Source organism: Astatotilapia calliptera, chromosome 8 (genome assembly GCF_964374335.1).
Source record: "Astatotilapia calliptera chromosome 8, fAstCal68.1, whole genome shotgun sequence".
NCBI lineage: Eukaryota > Metazoa > Chordata > Actinopteri > Cichliformes > Cichlidae > Astatotilapia > Astatotilapia calliptera.
Window position 1 is genome coordinate 16,758,657 of NC_137429.1, and position 26,250 is coordinate 16,784,906.

General features: G+C 38.4%; 2 protein-coding genes across 3 annotated transcripts in view; both read right to left on the bottom strand.

Moving 5' to 3' along the window:
- LOC145430302 (uncharacterized) overlaps positions 1-26,250 on the bottom strand; it is a 358,832-nt gene that overhangs the window by 183,521 nt on the left and 149,061 nt on the right. The window lies entirely within an intron of this gene.
- On the bottom strand, positions 700-26,122 carry LOC113019306 (integrin alpha-M-like). Of its 2 annotated transcripts, XM_080305127.1 has the most exons (30): positions 24,964-26,122; positions 16,194-16,296; positions 15,914-16,017; positions 15,406-15,476; positions 15,057-15,171; positions 14,709-14,836; positions 14,466-14,611; positions 13,906-14,056; positions 12,949-13,099; positions 12,126-12,199; positions 11,835-11,955; positions 11,607-11,746; positions 11,368-11,514; positions 11,065-11,277; positions 10,838-10,971; positions 10,039-10,181; positions 9,782-9,936; positions 9,543-9,668; positions 8,433-8,506; positions 4,110-4,251; positions 3,923-4,021; positions 3,735-3,814; positions 3,564-3,650; positions 3,400-3,469; positions 2,465-2,563; positions 2,272-2,352; positions 2,041-2,151; positions 1,849-1,962; positions 1,660-1,770; positions 700-1,487 (listed from the first exon to the last, which is right to left on the bottom strand). In XM_080305127.1, the coding sequence occupies exons 1-30, from the start codon at positions 24,995-24,997 to the stop codon at positions 1,389-1,391; spliced, it is 3,423 nt and encodes a 1,140-aa protein (XP_080161253.1). In that variant the 5' UTR covers positions 24,998-26,122; the 3' UTR covers positions 700-1,388. The 2 variants fall into 2 exon arrangements, with proteins under 2 accessions (XP_080161253.1, XP_080161252.1); XM_080305126.1 differs by lacking the exon at positions 24,964-26,122 and having other exon boundaries at positions 16,194-18,293.

Below are 26,250 nucleotides of genomic sequence, written 5' to 3' on the forward strand. Positions count from 1 at the left end.
ATCTGTGTTCGCTCTGTGTTGTGGCATCCTAATGACACCCATTTTGTGCTCCAGTTGATGATGAGAGTCAAACTTTAAAAACACTGATCACTATGCATTGCTTTATGGTACACATCAACTTTTAAAAGTCCCTCATACTGACAGTTCAAAGAGCAATCACACTTGGTCGCTGCAGAGAGTGGTCCTGTTGCTGAATTTGGGGTCATCCTGTAATCTCTTTCGAACGCTTCCGTGAAAAGAGATGTAACATCATACGAGACCATTCTTTCATCTGCCTCCATAATGACCTCTCTCATCTTCTCAACAACATCCAAGGTGAGTGCCTTCCTCTCTTCCATACTGATGTTGGATGCTGGGTGCTTTGGATTGCTAAGACAGGCCGAAACTTTCGTCCACAGTTGCTCTGTTTCCATGTCTGCAATGCTGTTGTTTCGAATTGCTGTTTCTGTGTATCAGGGGCTGGGTCTGTGACACAGTATTTTGAGTTCATTTTGTATTTTTGATTTCTTATAGTTGAGTGCTATTCTGGTTTAGGTTTTCATCTATGTCCCTTTGTGTGAGTCTGCTCTTGTTCTCTGTGTCAGTATGACTTGTATTTCTTGTCTGTGTGTTTCATGTTATCAAGCCCGTGTTGTCATGTCTACAAGTATTTTCTTATCTGGATGATTGACCATGCATCAAAGACAACATGACAATATGTTGTATAAAAATGATTTCTTTTAATAAACTTATGATAAACTGCTGTTATCTTTTGTTATGGGTTTCCTTTGGGCCTCACCCGTGCACGTTTGAAAAGACAGATCTAAGGTCTCTGTGTTTTATTGCTCCAAGTACTTGTTTAACGAATTGTTTCCTCTAACATCTTTCTAATTATAACTTCATCATATGAAACCAAAAACATTTTTTTTTTTACATATTGCAAATGACAAACACTGACGTATGAGAAATACTTTTTATGCAAAGTCACATCACAGAGCTAAAACATTGCATTCCCTGTTCATTATTTCTCAAAAAAGCAAGTCACATTTCACAAGTTCAGTTTTTTAAAGCAAGCAAAGTGTTTTTTAACTGTATCTATTGAATTTGAAAAGTTTTACAGTACATGATGGCATGACAATTAGTTTCACTGTACAATGTTTGCAGTAATTTAAATTGAAAGATGAGCAGAAGGATTCCTCACAAAATACAGTATTGTGAGCCTGTTTTCAATGTCTTGACCACAAGTGAGGGAACTATATGAGTGATATTAGACACAGCAAGCTGTTTTTATTCGATCAATCAAATGTAGTAGAATGGACATTTCTACGTACCATGTTCACTCCTAAAACTATCCAGAGGATCTATAGATTTCATATAAATTAAATATACAACTACATATGTGATCTCTTTTACTCTGGTAGGGTTGCGCCTGCATCAGTCCCAGGACTCGGACCATCTTCAGCATTTTCATTTATCATCTGTTTGTATTTGCTCTTGAAGAATCCAGCCTAGGAGTGAAAAAAAAACCCCACATAAATGTAACAATCGTGCATTAAAAATGAACAAAAATAATCAAGGTATATGAGTAAATATAATAACCATTAAACTATTTTCAACAGGATATGTTCTCTAAAACCTTTATAACTGATTAGTTGAAAAAGTGTAAGAGGAGTCTTTCACCTTATACAGGCCAGCTGTGAGTAAGGCCAGAAAAGCCAACCCTCCCAGACATCCTCCAACGATCTCTTTGGTGAAATCTGGCTCAGGGTAAACTTCTACCTCTGCCTCAATCTGAGAGATGAAGTGACAGGATGTTGATACCAATGAAACTCTTAATAAGTAAAATGAGAGAAAATAATGTGTACACACCCTGCGAACAGGAGGACTGTTGTCAGACCCTGTTGAAAAGTAGATGTACTGGGTTTTGTCGTAATCAAGACTGGCTGTGCTGGTCAAGAGGAATTTAGCAGATTGAAGTCCAATCTAAGAAAAAATGTAAAGCTTAACAGTTGTAAAAAAAAAAAAAAATCTTTCATTTAACCCCAAAATCCCTCCAGTTACCTGCTGTATCCATCGTGAACTAATGTTGGCAGAGATTTTGTACGTCGTACTCTGCAGTCTTTCCAGGAACGTGTTGCACTTGAACACTCTGCATGTGGCTACAGAGCAGTCCTGTGATTTAAAGAGAAGATGCAACACAAGCTGTGATCCAGTGTAATGTGATTTTTGTTTGTTTGTTTAAATCTACAATTAGGTTAAATTTGAACAGGTAAAGTGCAGAGGCATACTTACCACCACTTTATCCTTTTGTATCTTCGTAACAAAATCTCTGACACTTGGTTCTTCCTCATCTCCTTTCTGACAGTCTGGAATCTGACATATGTTTGATTTAAGTTTTATTGGTCTTAATTTTACCATATGCATCCATCCACAATAAAGTTATTTGTAGTTTCAGCAGCTAAAACATATATTACATAAATATTACCTGTAGACTGCTCAAATCCACCCAAACGTCTTTTTCACCAAGCCTCACTGGAACCCTGATCACCACAGTGAAATTAAGCGCTCTGATATCATTTGTGACCTAAATGAATGAAGAAAAGGACCAAATGAATTAGAGTTAGGTCTAAATCATACAATAAACTTTTAAAGAGGATAGAAGTTATAGTCTAAGGAGCTTGGAAAGAAAAGCATCTGGACTTCTTTGAGTTGCTTGAAGACGTTTCACCTCTCATCCGAGAAGCTTCTTCAGTTCTGAACCGAACTGAAGAAGCTTCTTCAGTTCTAAGGTCAAATGGTGGAGAGTCCCAGATTTAAACCCAGTGGGAGTTTCCCCCCAAAGAGGGACAAATGACCCCTGATGATCCTCTACCTAATCACATGAGCCAAGGTGTGAAAGCTGGTACTGGGTACTCTCCCTTTAAAAGAGCCAAAAGCCTTGCTTTTCACTTCCTCCATGTAAAGGTTGGCTACAATAAGTGACACGGGGGTTTACGACACCAACTGTCTGCCATCTATAATCCAGTTTTGAGATCCCTTCCCAGACGCCTTAACGCCCACTCACATCCTGGGCCATCTGACCTCAGGAAATCACATGATAAGGTGGGGCCAGGTTTCACAATGAGCTCACCTGAAACCCTGGCTGATTGTGACCCACACCCGCTTTCACACCTTGGCTCATGTGATTAGGTAGAGGATCATCAGGGGGTCCTTTGTCCCTCTGTGGGGGGAAACTCCCACTGGGTTTAAATCTGGGACTCTCCACCATTTGACCTTAGAACTGAAGAAGCTTCTCGGATGAGAGGTGAAATGTCTTCAAGCAACTCAAAGAAGTCCAGACGCTTTTCTTTGCAAGCTCCTTAGACTACGATGACCTGGATGACTGAGAACCTTCACAGACAGATAGAAGTTATATTTTACCTTAACTGACTTTTGGACTGGTTTCTTCAAATCGTTCTTCCCAAATGTGAAATTGTTATAGCTGAGTGAGCTAAACAGACATATTTTGAGGTTTAAATATACATTATGTAATAGAACATTTGTTACTGTGTGATTTCTTTTGTTACAAACATAACAACACACACCTTTCAAATGTCATAAAAATGCTGTATTTTACATCAATCGATTTCTTTTTGTAGAGTTCACTTGTAGGGGCATGCTCCTGATTTCCACTGAAAGAGAAAAGAAAAAAAATCTGTTCTGTATCTGTGGTGCTGTTGCATAAATTAAGAGTATCTATACCAAAGCAACAGTACCTGGTGGCATTTGCAGTGACAAAGATCTTCCTCTCAAGTTGACTATTGGTTTCAATCCCATAGGAGACAATTAAGGAAGCCTTAAATGAATGAGAGAAATGAGTGACTTCCCTTTGTCTTTAAATTGTGTAAAAGTCACAAAAGAAAGATGTTCTGTACAAATACAATAAAAAAAAAAAGAAACAAACCCCAGTTTTGCTCTTGAAAATTGGCTTGTCAATAGTGCAGTCTGTCCTTCCTTGTGACAAACCATCTTCACTGTCCAAGGAGTTGCACTCAATCCGTCCCTTTATTAGGAATAAAATGACTGCTGAATGGATTGGAAGAGCAGCAGATGAGTGATGAACTAAAACAGACTAGATCCTGATGCCTTACCTGCTGACCCGTGAACTTCCTGTAGGAGAGTCCAGCTGGGTACGTGAGAATAACACGGCTGTTGTAGGAGTTTTCTCCTCTGTTCTCCACTGTGACTGTGACATTCAAAAGCTCTTCAATACCCACTTTAACCTCTGAGGATCTGACAGAGTACAAAGCCCGATGAGAACAAGGCAAAACAAGACAAGACTAGAAGCATACTAATGTCATAGTATTCCAAATGTAATGCACTTTGAGCTTTGATAAACCATGTTATTTTCCAGCTCAAACAGTAAGGTAAATTGCTTTGCTAAGATACTGATGCTAAAAGTGAAAAAAAAAAAAAAACATTCGTAACTTCTTAGTGAGTTAACATTCTAATACTTGCTGGTTCCCCATATGGAAAAGAAATAGAAAAAAACTTATAAAAGACTTTCATCAGATGTGGCCTACTTCATATAGTGAATCATAAAAGGCTTATATGATTTACTCATGAAAGTGGACACTTTCATATATTGTTTTAGTAAGTATCCAAAACATACAAGTTTCATTTATATAATTATTCCAGGGATCTTATATCTGTTTTCACTCTTGTATGCTTTTCATACAAGTTTCACACAAGACAGATACAAATTGTATAAGATTTATATACATCCTCAGTGACCGCCTTATTGCTGTCCGTCCTCCCGAATCCACCCAATATGGAAAAGATATATATAAATCTTATAAATTTGTATCTGTCTTGTGTGAAACTTGTATGAAAAGAATACAAGAGTGAAAACAGATATAAGATCCCTTGAAAAATCATATAAATGAAACTTGTATGTTTTGGATACTTACTAAAACAATATATGAAAGTAATGAGAAAGTGGCCACTTTCATTAGTAAATCATATAAGCCTTATATGATGCACTATATGAAGTAGGCCACATCTTATGCAAGTCTTTTATAAGTTTTTTCTATTTCTTTTCCATATGGGTAGCACAAAAACAACAGTGTCATCAGTTTCAAAAATATTAATAATGGTTGTATAAGGACAAGTTAAGTGACATTAAGTACAACTTGCAAATAACAACACATTTGAAGAAAACAAGACGCACAAGCAAAGCTTAAGTTTTGTACAGTGGGATGCAAAAGTTTGGGCAACCTTGATAATAGTCATTATTTTCCTGTATAAATCGTTGGTTGTTACAATAAAAAATGTCAGTTAAATATATCATATAGGAGACAAACAGTGATATTTGAGAAATGAAATGAAGTTTATTGGATTTACAGAAAGTGTGCAATATTTGTTTAAACAAAATCAGGCAGGTGCATAAATTTGTGCACCGTTTTCACTTTATTGATTCCAAAACCTTTAGAACTAATTATTGGAACTCAACTTGCCTCGGTAAGCTCAGTGACCCCTGACCTACATACACAGGTGAATCCAATAAGGAGAAAGAGTATTTAAGGGGGTCAATTGTAAGTTTCCCTCCTCTTTTAATTTTCTCTGAAGAGTAGCAACATGGGGGTCTCAAAACAACTCTCAAATGACCTGAAGACAAAGATTGTTCACCATCATGGTTTAGGGGAAGGACACAGAAAGTTGTCTCAGAGATTTAAGCTGTCGGTTTCCACAGTTAGGAACATATTGAGAAAATTGAAGACCACAGGCTCAGTTCAAGTTAAGGCTCGAAGTGGCAGACCAAGAAAAATCTAAGGTAGACAGAAGCGACGAATGGTGAGAACAGTCAGAGTCAACCCACAGACCAGCACCAAAGACCTACAACATCATCTTGCAGCAGATGGAGTCACTGTGCGTCGTTCAACCATTCGGCACACTTTACACAAGGAGATGCTGTATGCGAGAGTGATGCAGAGGAAGCCTTTTCTCTGCTCACAGCACAAACAGAGCCGCTTGAGGTTTGCTAAAGCACAGTTGGACAAGCCAGCTTCATTCTGGAATAAGGTGCTGTGGACTGATGACACTAAAATTGAGCTATTTGGGCATAACAAGGGGCATTATACATGGAGGAAAAAGAACACAGCATCCCAAGAAAAACACCTGCTACCTACAGTAAAATATGGTGGTGGTTCCATCATGCTGTGGGGCTCTGCGGCCAGTGCAGGGACTGGGAATCTTGTCAAAGTTGAGGGACACATGGATTCTACTCAGTATCAGCAGATTCTGGAGACCAATGTCCAGGAATCAGTGACAAAGCTGAAGCGGCGCCGGGGCTGGATCTTTCAACAAGACAACGACCTGAAACACTGCTCAAAATCCACTAAGGCATTCATGCAGAGGAACAAGTACATCGTTCTGGAACGGCCATCTCAGTCCCCAGACCTGAATATTATTGAAAATCTGTGGTGTGAGTTAAAGAGAGCTGTCCATGCCTGGAAGCCATCAAACCTGAATGAACTAGAGATGTTTTGTAAAGAGGAATGGTCCAAAATACAGTGGGGCAAAAAAGTATTTAGTCAGCCACCGATTGTGCAAGTTCCCCCACTTAAAATGATGACAGAGGTCAGTAATTTGCACCAGAGGTACACTTCAACTGTGAGAGACAGAATGTGAAGAAAAAAATCCATGAATTCACATGGTAGGATTTGTAAAGAATTTATTCGTAAATTAGGGTGGAAAATAAGTATTTGGTCACCTCAAACAAGGAAAATCTCTGGCTCTCACAGACCTGTAACGTCTTCTGTAAGAAGCTTTTCTGTCCCCCACTCGTTACCTGTATGAATGGCACCTGTTTGAACTCATCATCTGTATAAAAGACACCTGTCCACAGCCTCAAACAGTCAGACTCCAAACTCCGCCATGGCCAAGACCAAAGAGCTTTCGAAGGACACCAGGAAAAGTATTGTAGACCTGCACCAGACTGGGAAGAGTGAATCTACAATAGGCAAGCAGCTTGGTGTGAAAAAATCAACTGTGGGAGCAATCATCAGAAAATGGAAGTCATACAAGACCACTGATAATCTCCCTCGATCTGGGGCTCCACGCAAGATCTCATCCCGTGGGGTCAAAATGATCATGAGAACGGTGAGCAAAGATCCCAGAACCACACGGGGGGACCTGGTGAATGACCTGCAGAGAGCTGGGACCAAAGTAACAAAGGTCACCATCAGTAACACAGACGCAGTGCCAGACGTGTTCCACTGCTGAAGCCAGTGCATGTCCAGGTCTGTCTGAAGTTTGCCAGAGAGCACATGGATGATACAGCAGAGGATTGGGAGAATGTCATGTGGTCAGATGAAACCAAAGTAGAACTTTTTGGTATAAACTCAACTCGTCGTGTTTGGAGGAAGAAGAATACTGAGTTGCATCCCAAGAACACCATACCTACTGTGAAGCATGGGGGTGGAAACATCATGCTATGGGGCTGTTTTTCTGCCAAGGGGACAGGACGACTGATCCGTGTTAAGGACAGAATGAATGGGGCCATGCATCGTGAGATTTTGAGCCAAAACCTCCTTCCATCAGTGAGAACTTTGAAGATGAAACGAGGCTGGGTCTTCCAACATGACAATGATCCAAAACACACCGCCCGGGCAACAAAGGAGTGGCTCCGTAAGAAGCATTTGAAAGTCCTGGAGTGGCCTAGCCAGTCTCCAGACCTCAACCCCATAGAAAATCTGTGGCGGGAGTTGAAAGTCCGTGTTGCTCGGCGACATCCCCAAAACATCACTGCTCTCGAGAAGATCTGCATGGAGGAATGGGCCAAAATACCAGCTACTGTGTGTGCAAACCTGGTAAAGACCTATAGTAAACGTTTGACCTCTGTTATTGCCAACAAAGGTTATGTTACAAAGTATTGAGTTGTATTTTTGTTATTGACCAAATACTTATTTTCCCACCCTGATTTACGAATAAATTCTTTACAAATCCTACCATGTGGATTCATGGATTTTTTTTTCACATTCTGTCTCTCACAGTTGAAGTGTACCTCTGGTGCAAATTACTGACCTCTGTCATCATTTTAGGTGGGGGAACTTGCACAATCGGTGGCTGACTAAATACTTTTTGCCCCACTGTACCTTCAACCACAATCCAGACTCTCATTGGAACCTACACGAAGCGTTTAGAGGCTGTAATTTCTGCAAGAGGCGGATCTACTAAATATTGATTTCATTTCTTTTTTTGTGGTGCCCAAATTTATGCAGCTGCCTGATTTTGTTTAAACAATTATTGCACACTTTCTGTAAATCCAATAAACTTCATTTCACTTCTCAAATATCACTGTGTGATATATTTAACTGACATTTTTATTGTAACAACCAACGATTTATACAGGAAAATAATGACTATTAACAGGGTTGCCCAAACTTTTGCATCCCACTGTAACTGTGCCTCACCTGGTGAAGTTGAAATCCACTTTCAGGTTATCAACGCATTTGTTATCAGTGCCGCAGTTGATCTCAAACCCTAACTGTGGAAGAGAGCATGATGGAAAAGTACACATTATAAATTATTTAAAGACTAAATAAGTGGTTTTATGGTGATCCAATGTGCTACCACATGTAGGTCTACAGGCAATAAAATCAACAAAATAAAACTTTACAAAGACAGAAAATAGAAGTTAATATATACACACAAAAAACACAGTTAATAACTGCAACCCTGCACAAATTAAAAGGACTTTGAGTCTGTTTTGAATGTAAACACAAAGCCACAGTAACAGAAACCCTTTAGCACACTTCTAATCTAATTGTGGGAACAGTTCAAAAAGCTGCACTTGATCTGATGTGAGGTTTTTTGAGAGACTGGGGAAGCAGTTGTTCTAGAGTTTTATGAACCAAAAGAAGGATTTTTATTTTAATTTTTATTTATAAAGAATGAGAGCATGATGGTAAAGTGTAAAATGCATCATGGACAGAAACAACTGCATTATGCTGCTAACACAACTTCAGCTCTTTGCAATCACCTGCACAGACAACATGCTGTTACAAGTACTCAGAGTTATGTTAGCTGAGTGAATGTCGACCTCAGGTCAGCAGCAAGACCCTGAAGTTCAACATGTAACAAACTGATAAGGTGTCAGGCTGTATCCCCTGCTTCTACCTGTTCATGTTTCTAAAGTAGAATCACCGTGGCGATAGCTTGAAAGTCTCTTTTTGCAGGGTTTCATATTTGCTTTTTGCTGTCAGCTTTGTATTCATACATAAATACTAAGAGGAAGGTCATATGTGTGACTTAAAAACACATTTTTTTTTTCTATTTGATATTTATTTCTGAACAGGCAGAAGGCCTTCATGGGCTCAGCTTAAAACATGCCGTCACTGCATTAATGATGACTCATTTACTTCAAGTACTTGCGCAGAAGTCGCTCAAAGAAGTATCAGTCAGTTGCATGCCTACAATAAAATTGATTCAGTAAAGTTAAGGGCAAACCTAAAAGTTTCTCATAACTTCATAAAGACTAGCCTCAGTTGGTCAGCTAATAGGGTTTTTAAAGGTTTACTTACAGGATGAATGGTTGTTGTTTGGGCCTGCGGGGCAAGACTTGGTCTGAGGTTGGTGTTTGAGGGCAAACCATTAAACGTGAATTTGAGCTCATTGGAAAGTTGGTTGAGAGCGTCTTCGGGGCAAGCCTGCAAGAAGAGGTTTAGATTCAATGTTGGAGGAGTCTTAAAAGTAAAATTAATTAAACAAAATCTTAAGTTTAATGACTTTGAAGGATTTTAAGATTGCTATTAGATCTTACCTCAATGACGAATTTTACAGGTGAACATTTTTTTATTCCTAAGTCAACAGTAACTGATCCAGACTGCTCTCGTTGTTTCCCACTGGTGTAAGCTCGGTTGTTTGGAGGCTTGCGAGTGGCATCCAGTGTTATAGTGTAATCAATCCTTGCTCGAGCTAAAATAGAGAAATAGAATTTGATTTTAATGTTGCAAGTTTAAATACAATAAAAATAAAATGATATGCAGTGATTGAGAAAAAGAGAGAAGGATGATTAACCTGTGTCGACTGTAGACACTCTGCTCATAGTAAAGCAGATTTCTGCTGTATTCTCTAATGGTTTTGAGCAGTCTACATTCTGTCTAGGGATTTTGTTTGGGCTAAACGATACCTCAGCTCTCACCATTGCTATGGGTTTTGATCTGGAAAGTAAAAAGAACACGTGTGAAGGACATGGCAGATGGCTGCCCCTGCCTGAGCCGTGTTCAGACAGAGGTTTCTTCCTGTTAAAGGGGAGAATTTCCTTTGGGAAAGAGAACTTTTGATTTTATCTAATTGTCTGGGTTAAGCTGTGTGAAAGGGAAAATATGGACCTGAGGAATGATATCTAAACTGAAAAGGCAGCTTTAATGCTGAATACTTTCAAAACAAAAGCAAAAAAAAAAGCAAGGGATTCAAACCAGAAATCACAGGACTTATTTAGAGGGAATATGCAACAAGGAACCGAGGGAGACTCAGACAGTATAAAACATCAGATAATGATGGAGATTGGAAACAATGAAACAAAACACAACTGAAAATAATAAACAAATAATTCACAGAGGGAAGTTTGAGTATAAAGGGAAACACTGGGGCGCACTAGAAAGTCAGGAACTAAAAACTTAATAAAAATTGAAGTAGATCTAAATCATACCCCAAACCCCAAAAAACAGAAATGCTGTAAATTATTGTTAATGATTTGTGTAATAATTTAACATAAATCATTAAAGCTTTTAATAAAATATATTTGTAAATGTGCCATTCTTATAATAATGAACTTTAGAATGTACCTAAATATTTGACCATTACCTGGACTTACCTCAGTAAGGCAACTCTACCCTTTGAGCCCACCGCTAAGTCAGGCAGTTCATCACCACTCTGGTCAAAAGACGACTGACTGATTGTCAGGCCAAAGAACTTCAGTCCTGACTGGACCTCAGAGCCAGTAATTCTCTGAAATAATTTAATTAATCAGATTTCGTAAAATATTGACTTTACTTGATAGATGAGTTTAGACATCTTTGTGAGTACTTTGATGTTGTGTACCTGTGAGTAAGTAGGACTGATTCTTCCTCTTCCTTCGCCATTAAATATGTAGATGCTGCCTTCACCATTATTCTCCAAAGGTGCTCCAACTGCCAAATCCCTGAATCCATCTGAGTTTAGATCAGGCAGCACAGCAAGAGAAGAGCCAAACCTTCCTTTGACAGCTGCACGTCCTCTTAGTACTAACGGATCATCAAAATTACACTCCACAAACTGAAAGGAAGAGAGTTAATATTTTATAAACATTAAGAAAGTTGACAAATAAACCGATTAATTTAACTGCAGTAAATAAAACTGATTTACCAAACCAGTTAATGTGCAAACATAAACTCTTCCCTCTCTATCAGGCTCCATGTACATTGGGGCTGATATGAAGATCAGATCAGTGATATCATCATTATTTATGTCCATGGTACACACCTCTGCCCCGAAATATGCACCAGTCTGATACTGTGTAAGGAAGATATTATTATTTTTGTATCTGAGATCATTTCTATGGAAATTATAATTTAATTCATATCTGTCTTAATACAAATGCATACCTGTGATGCCAATGGCTCAATCTTTTGGTTTTTCAAGTTTTCTCTGTTAACAGCAAACACAGCTCCTCTGTGTTTATATCTTGGAGCACCAACAACTGTCAGAGAGCCATGCCAGGATTTAGCAATCGCCATGGAGTAACCTAGAATTTTGGTTTTCAAAAGGAGAAGGCAGATTAAGATTCCTGATTAATCCTTTTAAATTATGTCTGTTTTGCAAACTATTCTTACCAAGATAGCTGTCAGGCTCCAAAGACACATCCTCATATGTTTTCACCTTCTGGCCTCCTGTTGTGTATTGCACGTAGCCTCCCTTCCACTGGTTTGCACCAACAATAGACATCTGAATTCCCTACAGTGTAGAAAGAAAATACATTTTATAGACAATTTATTTTACATTTAAAATCTGGACTGTGTTTAACCTGTATTTGCCATTAGAACTTAAAAACTGCCACAAAGGCACATGTGAATCTTTCTTTCTATGACTAGACTGTCTGGTGAGTTTCAGGTAGTTTTAATTACCTCGGGCACATAAACTGCACTGAATCCCTCTTGAGACATTTCCATTTCCAGTGACTCTCCACTGCTTTGAGATCCTGTAACAGAAAAATAAATGAGAAGGTAAAAGAGAGACACGATGAGTCAAATTCAATTTGAAGATTAATCTTTTTTAGTATGCTTCAAGTAATTATTTAACCTCTTAGGACCTGGCGTCCACATATGTGGACATCACATTTTGGGTTATTTAGACCAAAATGCTCAATTTTGCTCTACATGGGCCTGATATCCACTGACGAGGACATTATACTGCTACTGTTCTATCAAAATTTTAAACAAATATCCTCATATGTGGCTCTTATTTTTCTTAAAAACAAAAATAAGGTAAAAAAAAAAAAATCTGGCAATCCTTTGTTTTTGCATTCATCGGGCCCCAATCAGCCCAAATATCAAAGAGAAATTAAAAATGCATGTCGTGGAAGAGTTCGGGTCTTAGGAGGTTACAATTATTTTTTACAGTTTATTTTAAAACTACTGAGCATTTATTGCTCATTTTACAAAATGTAAAGTTACATTTGCTTTTACATGTGACTTTACTGAATACAGTACAATAAAGTTAATACAATGTACTAATTTTAGTTGCTTCTTATTGTAGCATTTTACACAACAAATGAAAGTTAACTGCTTCAATTCCAGAAGGACACAGATCCTCATAATGAATGTGAAAAAAATCCCTTGTGAAAAAGTGAGCGGCTGAAAGTAGCATTTATTACACTGCAATCATTTTAATTTTTGAAACATTTACAGGAATTTTAACAAAGTTGTAACAATAAATTTATGTTTGTACCTTCGATTGAGAAAATTTTGTCCTGCAGATTCTGTCTTATTACTTCAAGTGCGTCGAAGTTCTCCACTTGAAAGACGTGTTTGTTTGAGGGAGATGATGCAATGGTGTCCAGTTCTCTTCTGGCATCAGGTTTATTAAATGCATTCCCCACCTTGTTGACAAATATGTTTGAGTCCTCATACTACAAAAATTATTTGCTCACTTTATTAAAATACATTCGTTAAACTTCACTTGATTTACAAACAGGTTTTAAACTCGCTAACACTGAATAGAACCTAAATCCATGATAACATTTATGTCATGCTATAAAATAGTTTGTACACATATTTTTTCCTCTACTAGCTGTATTTGTATTACACACATATCTCATGTTTCCATTAGTAATTCAGCTTTTTCATTTAAGAGACTTCATTTAAATTTTACATGGTCAGTGAGTTTGGCTTTGATTTAAATAAATGCACTACATGTACATTATATGGTGCATATACAAATGTGTGGCCAGCATGTAACCAAAACTCCTAATCTTTGAATTCGGGTGTTTTCGGTCATATCACTACAGGCAAAAAAACATTCAATCCCTTAGCCATGCAGTCTGAATTTACAAATATTTGTGAATGAGTGAGTCATTCTAAAGAGCTCACTGAATTTAAGTGTAGTACTGTAATATGATCGCACTGCTGCAACAAGTCACCAAATTTTATTTGGTCTGCCTGTATATTTCATGATTGACTTTAAGTGGTATTATTCCAAAGTGGAAACATTTAGACAAAAGCTGTGCGACAGGAATTTCATAACATTGGTTTCTACGGCCAAGCAACTTAAGGAGCTGTAGTGAGTGAGTGGTTCAGGACTTTTCTCCCTATAGTGCAGCATAATGTGACTGTAGTGTGACAACTGAATAAAACTCATTATTATAAAACTCAACATACTGCAGGTTTAAATAATGGAAGTACTTACCCCAATAGCAAATCGAACAATGTTTTTACTCTCTGCTAGCTGTGCTGCACCTCCCAGATCAGTCCGATCATGAGATTGTCCATCAGTAATTACTATCAAGACCTTCTTGACATTTTGTCTGGAACCTCTTTGTGGTGTGAAAACATTGTTCCTGTCAAATAAAAAAAAATCAAAATAATTTCAAAATATTGTTTTACAGTTGATCTTGTAACTTATACACAACCAGGTAAACTGCATTAATATTATTATTTCTGCATGTCATTCTCTTTGGCAATTTTTTTAACTTTTGCACAAATCAACCTAATACAAGTTTGTTTGTTTGTTTGTTTGTTTTTTCAAATTAAACTCAGCAAATATTTGAATTTAGCCAGTTGGGGCCATATTATCTTCTCAGTAGAAGATGACACTCTGAAGCACAAGTTTGTGTACAGTGTGTCTTTTAAAAGGCTTCCCTCAGTCATACAGTCCACACAGTACTTAATGTGATCAAATTTATGGAAAAAAATCAACTGGACAATAATGTATCTGCACTTCTTCACTATTATAACTGCATTATTTACACAACATGTCTGATGGCCTTGGCTGTGTAAGTAGTTCCTCCCTGTTGACTGATGTCATTGATGTCAGTCTCCACTGATCCAGATGAGGAAAGTTTCTTAAAGTAAAAGTGAACCTGCGGTGAAGTAGAGAACTGGGAAACAGAAAACTGAAAAAGAGAGAAAAAAATACTTAATAGAAATAAAAATGTAGCTATTTTATGTCTTTGCCATGATTTTACTGACAGAGGGACAGCAGCTGCTCACCTGTGTGTCGCTTAAGAGAAATGATTCGATTAGATCTTTCACAAATTTCTTCATTGTTTGAAAATCAGCATTATATACACTGCCTGAACCATCCAACAGAAAGGCAATGTCTGCTTGTGTTCTACACTCTGTCAAAGAGATGGATTCAGAATTATGTTAATTTTTAAGGGTTAATTTTATATCTTTTCAAACTGATATCATGCAAGCAAAAGGATTTTGTACCTTAGTAAAGGGTCAGTGAATACCACACACCAGGAGTAATGATATACATGGTGTGTGTGTGTGTGTGTGTGTGTGTGTGTGAGAGAGAGAGAATGAGACAGAGAGGCAAAGACCATTTACTGTTACCTTGAATAGAAGAAGGTATGGGTGGTCTGATCCTTTTGAAACTTTCCATCTGAAAGCACACACCGTTGTACATGGTGATACTTCTGCAGTCCTTCGGAATGGTTGGACCACACACCTGAGAGGAGACAAAGCCAAGATGCCATAATTCAGCAGGTTGAGTATTTTTTGTCACTTAAACAATTATTAATTCTATATAAAATCAAACAAGAAATTCCGACACAAATCTTTAAAATCTGCTGACTTTTAGTCTGTTTAAAGAAGAGAGAGAGAGAGACAGAGAGATATACAGATATAGCGATAGATATAGAGAGATACAATCACTGGTAATGTCTGCAGTTCAGTAACTCACCACAGTGTTTTGTGCTGTCGGATCACTTTTCATTGACAAACCAAGCGACATGTTGACTGCAAACTCTGGTGCTGTATTGAAAGCATTACAAATGTGTTAAAACACTCCTAAAATACACTTTGTGTAAGGAAGAAAACAATATTCAAATTGAGAACTACAAAGTGCCACAATTCATGATAACTATAAGAAGTGGTATCGTCTAGACTGGAAACTGAGATAAACAGTAGTTTTCATCTGGTATATTTTCAAAATGAAGGAATGCAAAACAAAACTCAGTTTTACTTTTCTTCGTCACTATTGTCAAAATTTAAGAAATTTTTTCTTGTTTTTATCATCAGTTGGAAAGTTTATTTCATTTTTAAGGCTGAACGTTACATACTAAGATATCTAATATGGAAATCTACTGTAACTGTGATTTGATTTATATGCGACAGGATCTATGGATATCTATTTTTATGGCAAAATACTATCCGAGTTTTAGCACATTTAGAAATGAATGGTTACCTACCTTGAAACTGTATATTTTGGCAGTTTTGGGCAGAGGTACTGCACCTAAATATTTCTCCTCTTCCATTTTGTGAATGCTGTTCCAGTGGAGCACTGACGAGCAAACTAACAAAATAAATCCAGTCAATCATGTAAGTCTAGAAAGCAAACTCTAATTAAATAAACTCCATATGTCCATATAGCACAACAGAGATGGTAAATAAATAAAAAAGAAATAGCAGTAATGTTAAACATGCAGCTGTAAACTCGCTTTCAACATAACAATGCATGTCCGGACTTACTCTGATTGTCTCTGCACCACCTGGTAGCCAAAACCAGCAGCAGAGTTACTCAGGGTCTTCCAAGCCACGGGATCAATATTGAAACCAAGTGCAGCATTTAACACTGAGGAATAATGAACACAAATCTTTAAAATCACTGTAAAAAAAGATAACATTATTATTATAGCACTACTAATCATAATGACATTTCGGAAACTGTTTACGCTGTGTTAGTCTAATTTCATTCTACCTCTCGAGTACCAGAGTGTTTCTTTCATTACCACTAGAGTGCACTAGAGTAAGACAATTTAAAGGTAGTAACTTTTCACTTATAAAACTTTAATGTGGAGCCCATTTTGTTTGTTTGCTTTCCTTTTTTTTTTTTTGCCTGTTCCGTTCGGTACTTTAGAAATCAGAATTATTGTCTGAAGGTCAATGGATTTATTTTTCCAAGTGGGTCAGTATGGCTATGCCATATTGGTCCATTTGATTGATCTTTATTATTAACATTATTATTTATTTATTTATTTTATTTTAAGTTATTATAGACTGGACAGAGATGAATGGAGGCTAAGAAAGGGAAAAAGAAAGAATGGGAGGGAAAGAAAAACAGAGGGGAAGAGGGACACTGAGAGAAGACACAAAAAAAAAAAAAAAAAAAAAAAAAAAATCAGCTGGATCACCTGTTGGAATAAAAAAAGAAAAAAGAAAACAAGCAAAAAGAGAACAACACAGCAGGGAGACCACAGCAACAACCTAGATGAGTAGTGTAACAATAAATAGTAAATACTGGATGGTATTGAGGAGCACGTAAGACTGACAGTGCGCAGTATGCTTTGAGGCCAGAGCCAAGGAAGGGTAGTTTGTGTCTTTGAACACCTGTGTGGACAACTGTGTGCGTGAACACACTTGTTTTCAAAAGGTCTCTCCATGTAATGATCTGCTAGAAGGTGTGGGGAGCCATAGCCCCGTCCCCCAGGGCATGAAGCAGACATGGAGGAGATCCAGCCCCCAGACATCCAGAGGTCTTCCAGAGTGTGAAAGGACCCAAGTCCCCAAGGCCCTGCCAGAGCCCCAGCACGGAGGCGGAGCACCCCTGGAACCCCAAACCCTGCCAGCACTGACTGCACAGAGAATAGAAATCAAGTATTCTTCAGAAAGTTTTTCCAATGTCTGTTGCTGAAGTTGTCATAAATGTGCGGCACTGTAGGTTGCTTTTCTTTCACTATTCTGTCCAATTCATCCCAAACCAGCTCGATGGGGTTCAAGTCTGGAGATTGTAATGACCACTCCATGTTTTCAAGCTTACCATCTTGTTCTTTCCTCCTAAGGTAGTTCTGGCACAGCTTGGACTTATGTTTTGGGTCATTATCCTGCTGTAGGATGAACCCCTGACCAACTAGGCACATACCAGAGGGTATTGTAAGCAGAATGCTGTGGTAGCCATTTTGGTTCAGGGTGCCTCTCAGTCTGTACAAGTCACTGACCCTGAATCCAGCAAAACAGCCGCAGATCATCACACTTTCTCCTCCATGTTTGATAGTTGATGCCACACACTGTGGAAACATCCTTTCACCTACTTGAAGGCATACAAAAATCCTGCGTGATTTCAAATTTCAATTTATCAGTCCATAATACCTTCTTCCAGTCTTTAGTAATCCGAGGCTGGTGTTTCATTGCCCAGACAAGCCTCTTTGTCTTATTGTGGCATCGTAGCAATGGCTTTCTTGCAGCAACTCGTCCTGTCCAACCTGCAGCTTAAAGTCTTCTCTTCACAGCTGAAACTGGGACTTGCTTACTACGCCCACTACTAAGCTGTGCTTAAAGCTGTTGTCCTGTGAGCCACCTATCACACAAGCTGTTAATTCTCAGAAACTTGTCCTCTGATTCAGTTGTGGCTTTGGGTCTGCCAGACCTCTTCCTGTCAGAGTTTTCCCCAGTTTCTGAGAGCCTTTTGTTTGATAAAGCTATGTGATAGTACCATATTACATAATAACACTATATAATAATGCCACACTGTAAAGAGTTAGTAATGTATTAATAAGTGCTAAATTCATCATTTATAAAGCTTTAATCCTGCTTAGTATGTAATTTATAAATACAGATTTGTTTATTAAATGCTTGCTCTTGATTGATAATCTTATATTCAGTATAAAGATAACTTTAGATCTTTATAAAGTCTAGATAAGTGAATAACCAAGTATTTAGATGTGGATTTACATATATGATTGAATATGAGCTCATTGTTTGCAAGTGACATTGACGTTTTATAAATATTTATTTTATACTGTCATTCATGGTTAATTCAGGCAGTTACCACTTGTACTTAACCCTCCTGTTATGTTAGTTAGCACAGCAATGATGTTCCTGGGTCAATTTGACTTGAGGCATGCCAAGTTATCCAAAAATGTAAGCAATCAAAAAATTCCAATGGACATGTTTATATCTCATTAGTAAATCCAATACCAACTATTTCAATAATAACATAACATAATTTCCCTAGGGATTAATAAAGTATTCTGATTCAATCGATATTTATTGCAAATATGTTCTGCTTCCCCAATAGCTTTATAATTTCAAGAATGATTCAGTTATTAGTTGTATTTAGTTGGCCAAGACCAGCTTTAATTGACAGACTTGATGCCTGCCACACAAGTCATGCTATGACATGATATAACACAGCTTCCTAAAAAAAAGTTAATATGATATCAAACGATGCTATTTTTTTCATGTCAAAATGTTCTGCAACTACATTGAAATGCAAATGTTCTTTTTCTTCTCGACACAACCGCAATTGTGTTGTTGTGGCTTTTAACCCTTTAAAACCGATCGGAGCGGGCACGCTCTGTTTTGCATAACTATTTTTAAATCCCGGTAGCACTGCAACCACGTAAGCTAGCGCAAAAATGTTTTTTGCATATGAAACCGGAGGAGTTGTACTTACATCTTATGTCATCAGCTTGTCCTAGGTCACAGTTTCCTTCCACATATAGCTTTGCAAAAACTGCATAAAAAGCGCTTGCAGCAACACAAACATAATATTCCAGAAACACGCTTTGCCGATCCGATCAGCTGTTCATAACACTTCCTATGTTGGAATAGACATCAGCGCGAACTTTCACATGTCCACCATTACCTGCCCGAAACCGGAAGTGACGTCGTTTTCGCAGAAATGTAGTTTTTTACCATCAGGGCCTCATGAGCCTATACTGGTGTTTTTAAAAGTTATCTTTGACTTTATGACTTTCTGTGTCGTTTCTGGGATGCTGAGGACTCATATTGCACTGCTGGAAATAGTTTATTTTGATGCATATGCTGCTTTTTTGCAAATTTGCAGTATAATATTTATTTTCGTTTTTCCTGCAGTATATAAAAATTGGTGTATTTCAAAAATAAAACTATGAAGACACTCAAAATAAATTTCCTGTGGTAGGAAACTATTTTGTGCAACTTTTTTGTATTTACAGTTTTGAGGGATAAGCCTCTTAAATTTCTCTAACTAGAAATATATGTTAAAAAAACAAAAACGATTTAAACATTTTTTTGTAGTTTATTGCACTTTTTTGCAATTTATGTAATTACTATGCACTTAATGCATACATATTATTAAAATCTGGGTTATAATGGTTGTATTGATGTATGGCAACTTGAAATGCTTCCAAAAATGGCTCCACAGCATGTAAAAATATAATATAAGCTCTGGTGAACTTGGTTCTATGGTAGGTCTTAAAGGGTTAAAGAATATACCATTTTTATTTATTTTTACACAGTTGTGAATGTACATTATATCACAACATTAAGAAAAACATAATTAAAAAGATTATTGCACTTTCTGTATTTAGAAGGAAGTCTGCAGTTTTTATTGCATAAAGTACCAATCAGTCCCGTGGCTGGCTATATGCCCCCTTAAACAAATGTCCTACCCCTTAAATCAAACTTAATAAATAACAAAATAAGAAATAAAATAGATTACCCACAAACATGAATATGGACAAGATTTACTACAGTAGCTGAAAAATCCACTAGAAAAGGCACAAATGAGATGGTTTCACATAGGGCTGCACGATTAATTGTACCGCATTTTGATCCGGGACATAATCTGCATGAAAACAAGCGCTCACGCTTCCTGCTCAACAAATGACAAGGGTGGAGCCTTATACCACGTGATACAGAAGCCATCTGGCAGGGAAAAAAAAAAAAAAAAAAAAAAAAAAAAACTTAGAGCACGTGAAACTGCCCGAGGGGAGAAAACACAATGAGCGCAGAGAAAACGTTTCCTGATACCGGTGAGAATGACAACCCCACTGTAAAATTACTTCCAAGAAAAGGTTCTCATTCCTCCGTGTGGAAGTTTTTTGCCTTCAAAGAAGATGATGAGAGTCAAAAAAAATATCATTTGCAAGCTGTGTTTTGTGTGTGTGTGTGTGTGTGTGTGTGTTAGTCCCCATAGGGAAATAGTTCCTCTGCATTTAACCCATTCACCCAGTGAAGCAGTGGGCAGCCACCAATGCAGCACCCGGGGAGCAGTGTGTAGGGACGGTACCTTGCTCAGGGGTACCTCAGGGTAGCCGTTCAGTGGAGTTGAACCCCCGACCTTCCGATCATGGGGCCACCACTCTACCTACTGAGCTATCCCTTGCCATAGTAGCAGCACCGCAAGGTAACACTACAAATCTGTATAACCACCTCAAACGTCACCATAAAGTGCAATATGACGAAGCTGTAAAGGCCAAGAAAGTGACAGGAGAAACTCCGTCCCCGTCAGCCACCCAAACATTAATAACGGGAACGTTATACAGCACTTCCTGTCGACCTCCTCACCCTCCTCCCAGCTAAACATCCAATCACTGTTAGTATGCAAATGACCTGGTGTCAGGTTTCTCAGCAGGTAGGGCAGAGCAAAATGAAGCAGCAAACCTCTGTCGTAAAAATCACTTATTATCTCGTGAGATAATTAACAACTAAAAAATACAAACATATTTATACAGTCAACGATTCCATTGTTGTTTTCACAGTTTCAGTCTAGTAGAGCAGTGTATCTTTCTGTGAGCCTGTCTGCTGCACAGAGTTGACTGAAGGGCCTGTGTCTGTGTCCGCGACACAAAGCCCTGCCCCAGTTTTCAACTCTGCACTCAACAGTTTTCTCATTTCACATACTGATGTAATCACAGTGATTTTAGTAAAGCTTCTTCACGTTTCACCCCAGCTTCCAGCAGCTCACAAAGGGAGTGAGTGAAAAAGAAAGTGAGATACATTATTTTTTCCAAGCATTTAAAAAATTCTGTGCTGCTCCTGCCTGTACCAATACCAGTAGCAATGACGCTGTTGCTGGTACATCAGAGACAACAGCTAGCATGTCTGCTCCTGTGGCATCAACAGGTGCTGCTTCTCCTGTACCTCTGCCAACAATTGCTGTCCCAAAGCAACTTGCTCAGCTACCCAGTGACTTAAATTGCAACACACCACAATACTGAGCAGCACTGTTAATGAGAAGGATGTAGTTTTTACCATAACTGGTTGTAACAAATGGAAAACAGCACCTGGTCGAGACAAGGGGCTACAGAGGCATGTGTCCAGCCACAACCATGTGCATGCTTCAGCTATCTGGACTGAGCATAAAAACAGAGAGGCCACAGGGGTGACTGTGGATTCAATGTTGGTTGGTAAAACACAATGTGAAAAAAACATTGCTATGTCAAGAGTATTGGTAGTGCTATATATTTCTCTGTGTAAAGGAGTTGGGGCTTCGCGGTACTCCTGAATGGTAAATGGCCTGCATTTGTATGGCGCTTTACTCAGTCCCTAAGGACCCCAAAGCGCTTTACACTTCATTCAGTCATTCACACACACACACACACAGGCAATGGCAAGCTACATTGTAGCCACAGCTGCCCTGGGGCGCGCTGACAGAGGCGAGGCTGCCGGACACTGGCGCCACCGGGCCTTCTGACTACCACCAGTAGGCAAACCAGTAGTATCTTGCCCAAGGATACTTGACAGGAGGCAACCTGGGATCGAACCACCGATCTTCTGATTAGTGGCTGACCTGCTCTGCCACCTGAGCTACAGCCACCCAACCTTGAGACATGATGCAGCGGGTAATGATGATGACATTGCTTCAGGTATTTTTCTACAACTGATGGAATATACCTTAGAGAAGGATGAGAAGCTTTTGCCTCAAAAGTGATGGGACCAGGGATAGGTTCAATGTGGAAAATGTGTCTGTGATAATACGGTTCATCGGGAATTCCATGCCAGAGGAGCATCTTACTGGGTTGCTTGACTTGCAACAACTTAATGCAAAGTACATCACCTCTGAGATACTGTTACATCTTTCTGATGCTGGCTACTATCAGATTATTCTGTTATTATATGTTACCTTATATATGTAATCAAAGTAGTTGAATTAGAATACTGCTGTAGATCATATTATACCCTTTAATATAGAGTGTGTGATCTGTATGTAGTTTAGTTCTCATTATACTTTTAAGTTAAAAGAACATATTCACTTATTAGTTTATTAGATAAGTGTGCATCACTCTGTATCCTTGATCTGCTGTGAATGTATTACATGCTTAATTGTTGAATCATGAAAAGAAGGTTGTAAGCAGGAGACTCTGTGTCTAAGACAGGGGAGATAGACAGACCACATTCCACACCCCCACCTTACAGAAAGCAGAGAAACAACTGCCGAGGTCATAACTCAGGCGCCGTAAGAGAGAAAGAATGTTAATGTTTGGTCTTTTACGATTAGGTGGGGGCCGTTAGAGGGTATAAGAAGCTGTGTAAACCGTCACCATTTTGAGACTTGCTGTGACCCTCTTCAGGCTGGTCTCCCCATCATGATGGTTCTAATGCTCTTTGTGTTGAATTGTATGGAAATAAATGATTGTTGATTGAGCATAAATACACCGAGTATTGTCCTTCCTTCAGCCCAAAGATTCAAAGAATTGGGAGATTTCAACACTACAATGCTGACAGTATACTTTGCCAGTTTTATGATGGGGCTTCTGTAAGGAGTAGGATTAAATGTGGTGTACACGCTTTGAGAGGATTGACAAATATGTCCCATACATCCACTGCTACAACAACCAACTGCACTTAGTGGTTGTGCATGCCATTAGAGTGAGCCATGTGCAAAAAGATTTTTTAATCTTTCTAGTTCACTCTACAACTTTTTTCACCACCACTATGTGCTCAATAAACATGATGCACCTTGTCTAAAAAGGCTGCTTGAGATCAGATGGTCAAGCCACTATGTGGTGACAAGGTGCACTGTGGAAAATCAAGAAGAAATCCTTAGTATCCTGTATGAGATGACAGAGGATGATAATGCTGCCGTTGACCTGTGCACCGAGGCATCAGGCCTGTTATGCCAAATTAAGAGGCATCAATTCTTTGAGATTGGAAAGTTCGTACTGTGGGTGCACGGTGTCTTAAAACCAGCAAATGCTATTCTATAGTGTCAGTGAATTGATCTGTGCAGTGCTTCTGAGGTTGTTAGTGCAGCACTTGACTCCTTAAAAAACATCTGTGAGGATGACTGCTGGGGGGTGTCATCTCCTGCTGAGGAGGAGTCACATCCAACAAAGAGAAGGAAAACAATGAACAAACAAAGTGTTGCGCTCTCAACTTTGGACCAAACAGACTCTGGTGATTCTCCCCATCAGTCTCTGAAAAGATCCCTGCTCAACATCCTTGACAGGGACTTTCAAGAATGGAAACTAGATTTTCACATAAGAATATTGAAAATTGTTTGTAACAGTCCTGCTAATTGGTGTGTCTTCAGCATCGTATGAGAGTTCCTTCTCCACTTTGTCATAGGTCTTAACCCCTATCGTCACACCATGTTACATAAAAGAAAGAGAAATTTGGTGATCTTGGCCCAATAGAAGTTCATAATGAATAACTTGGATATGGATGAAAGTTTTTGGAAAGAGAAACAGGAGACTGTTATTGTAGAGCGGATTGAGGAGAAAGGAGAGTGTTTAGTTGCAAACACAGAGTTCTGTTTGTTGTAATTAAAAAAAAAAAAAAGACAAAAAAAGTTAATATGTTCTGTTCTGAATCCATTGTGTTCTACAAATTAGTTTGAGTGTTGTAGGAAGAGACATGGTGAATTGTGTGTGTGTGTTTTATTACTATGCAAACTCTTTTTAGTTTTGTAAATATTGGCTATATTGAGAAGTCTCATTTTATTCTTACTTAATCTTGCCAATTAATTTGAGATTTGGGCCATCCAATTAAGATAAATTTTATGTTGTTGGTTGTAAAGATCCTGATGGATATTTGGTGTTCTTTTTTTTTTATTATTCTATTTTCCTACCCTTTTAGTTTTGTTAATATTGGCAATAGTGAGAAGTGTTATTGTTGGGTTCGAATATATTTGATACAGGCCATCCAATTAAGGTAACTGTCATGTTTTTAGCTTTTATAATCTGATGAGAAATATTTTATTTTTTGCTGTTTTATTTTTCAGTTTTCCCCCTGAGGGATAGCCACCTTAATGTGGTCAGGGGGTTTGCATGCCTCAGTGACCCTAAGAACTAGACCAGGAGAAGCTTAGCCTTTAGGTGGGACAGCCAATCCAATTACATGACAAAAACAGTTATCCACAGCACCCCACCCCTTTCCCTCCTCCATTGCCACAATATGCACATTGCTACATTTCTGTTTGCCCCCTCATATATGCCTGTCTAGAACCGGCCCAGGTCAGTCCATTTTTCATAGGTTGCTGTAATTCATAAATAGAAAATGAAAAACAAAATCAGAAGGTACAAAGTTGTCTTACCTGACAATAACGTAGCACTGAATATCAAGTCCATGGTGTTGCTCCTGACGAGTGTGATTTCTTTTCTTTTTTTAAAGAGCACTACTAGTACTGGAAGTTTTGAGTCAGATTACAAATTCATGTAGACGATATCAGAAAAACTGTAAGGCTGAATTTATTTTCTATCAATTAAATTAATTTTTATGGGTTGGAAATGCTTCCCACAGCATTTTGTGTTAGCAGTACTTGTAAATTGATCTGTAAATTCAGAAAGTAACTGCTTTTCTGCAAATCTTTTATATGTTTCTACCAGTCCTTCAAATAGAAATAACAGCCTGTTTATTTTCCCCTGTTTGCTTTTCTCCGCGTCTCCCTAACACACTGTTAAATTGTTCCTCTTGTATCATTTAAAGCAATTGTGTCCCGTCAACTCTCCCTTAAAGACACAGTACAGCCACTTCGCAACGGATTTCGGTCCTGAACCAAAGTAATGGAGAGAATTTTGCTTCATAAGTCTAGCAAATGCGTACGATATGATCCACACGTGTAAACTAAGATGTACAAATGTGTACAATGAGTTGAAAGACTCACAAGCTTTAATCCACACCCAAATACGAAGCAACCTGGCCACACGTAAAACTACTTTACAAAATTAAATACTGACCATTAACGCACAGCTTACTTTAGGTTCAGCCCCACGAATCCGATTATTTTACCTTACGAAAACCTGTGCGTACAAATGTCGAAAAACACGTAACATCTCTCTCGCTCACCAACAACCCATTAAATACGTGCGGACGAATCGTCTGGAACGCGAAGATCGAGGTCGTATTTCAGATGCATTGTCCCAGTGTAAAAATGACTGCAAAGGATGATCCACAGTGACGGCCCCACCCACTTGCAGCTGTGCACTAAACATTTATAGGCTACTGCTAAGTGTCTGTAATTGGTAACTCCGAGCTTTCTGATAAAGGGGTTGCGAGTTGTTCAATTTATTTAGAAAAAGGAGTTTACATGTTTTGGCAAAACAAAACAAAACAAAAAACAGATGTCCCAGTTTTACACTGGGACTTGAATGCATCTTACATTTGTGGATCTCTGCGAGGGGGGCTGCCTGAAACTTGTGTTATGAAGTGCAAACAACAACAAATAATACTCTAGGTTTAAAAAAAAATGCAAATCGTTCTTCAACCGCAAGTGACTCCTTAGTCCTTGTGTACTTTTTTCATTCTAATCTCCTAAATGGTAGTGGCACACTGTAACTATTAAATCACTACTATACTAAACTGAATCTCCTTTCTCAAATAT

Bases quoted from the DNA above. Each gene is read 5' to 3' on its own strand.
- LOC113019306 (XM_080305126.1), bottom strand. From the start codon at position 16,372: ATGATTAGTAGTGCTATAATAATAATGTTATCTTTTTTTACAGTGATT. The intron at 14,612-14,708 runs GTGAGCAGCTGC...TCTCTTTTTCAG, and splicing joins TTCTCTTAAGCGACACACAG to TTTTCTGTTTCCCAGTTCTC. The intron at 13,100-13,905 runs GTAAGTACTTCC...TTTGTCAACAAG, and splicing joins TTGTTCGATTTGCTATTGGG to GTGGGGAATGCATTTAATAA.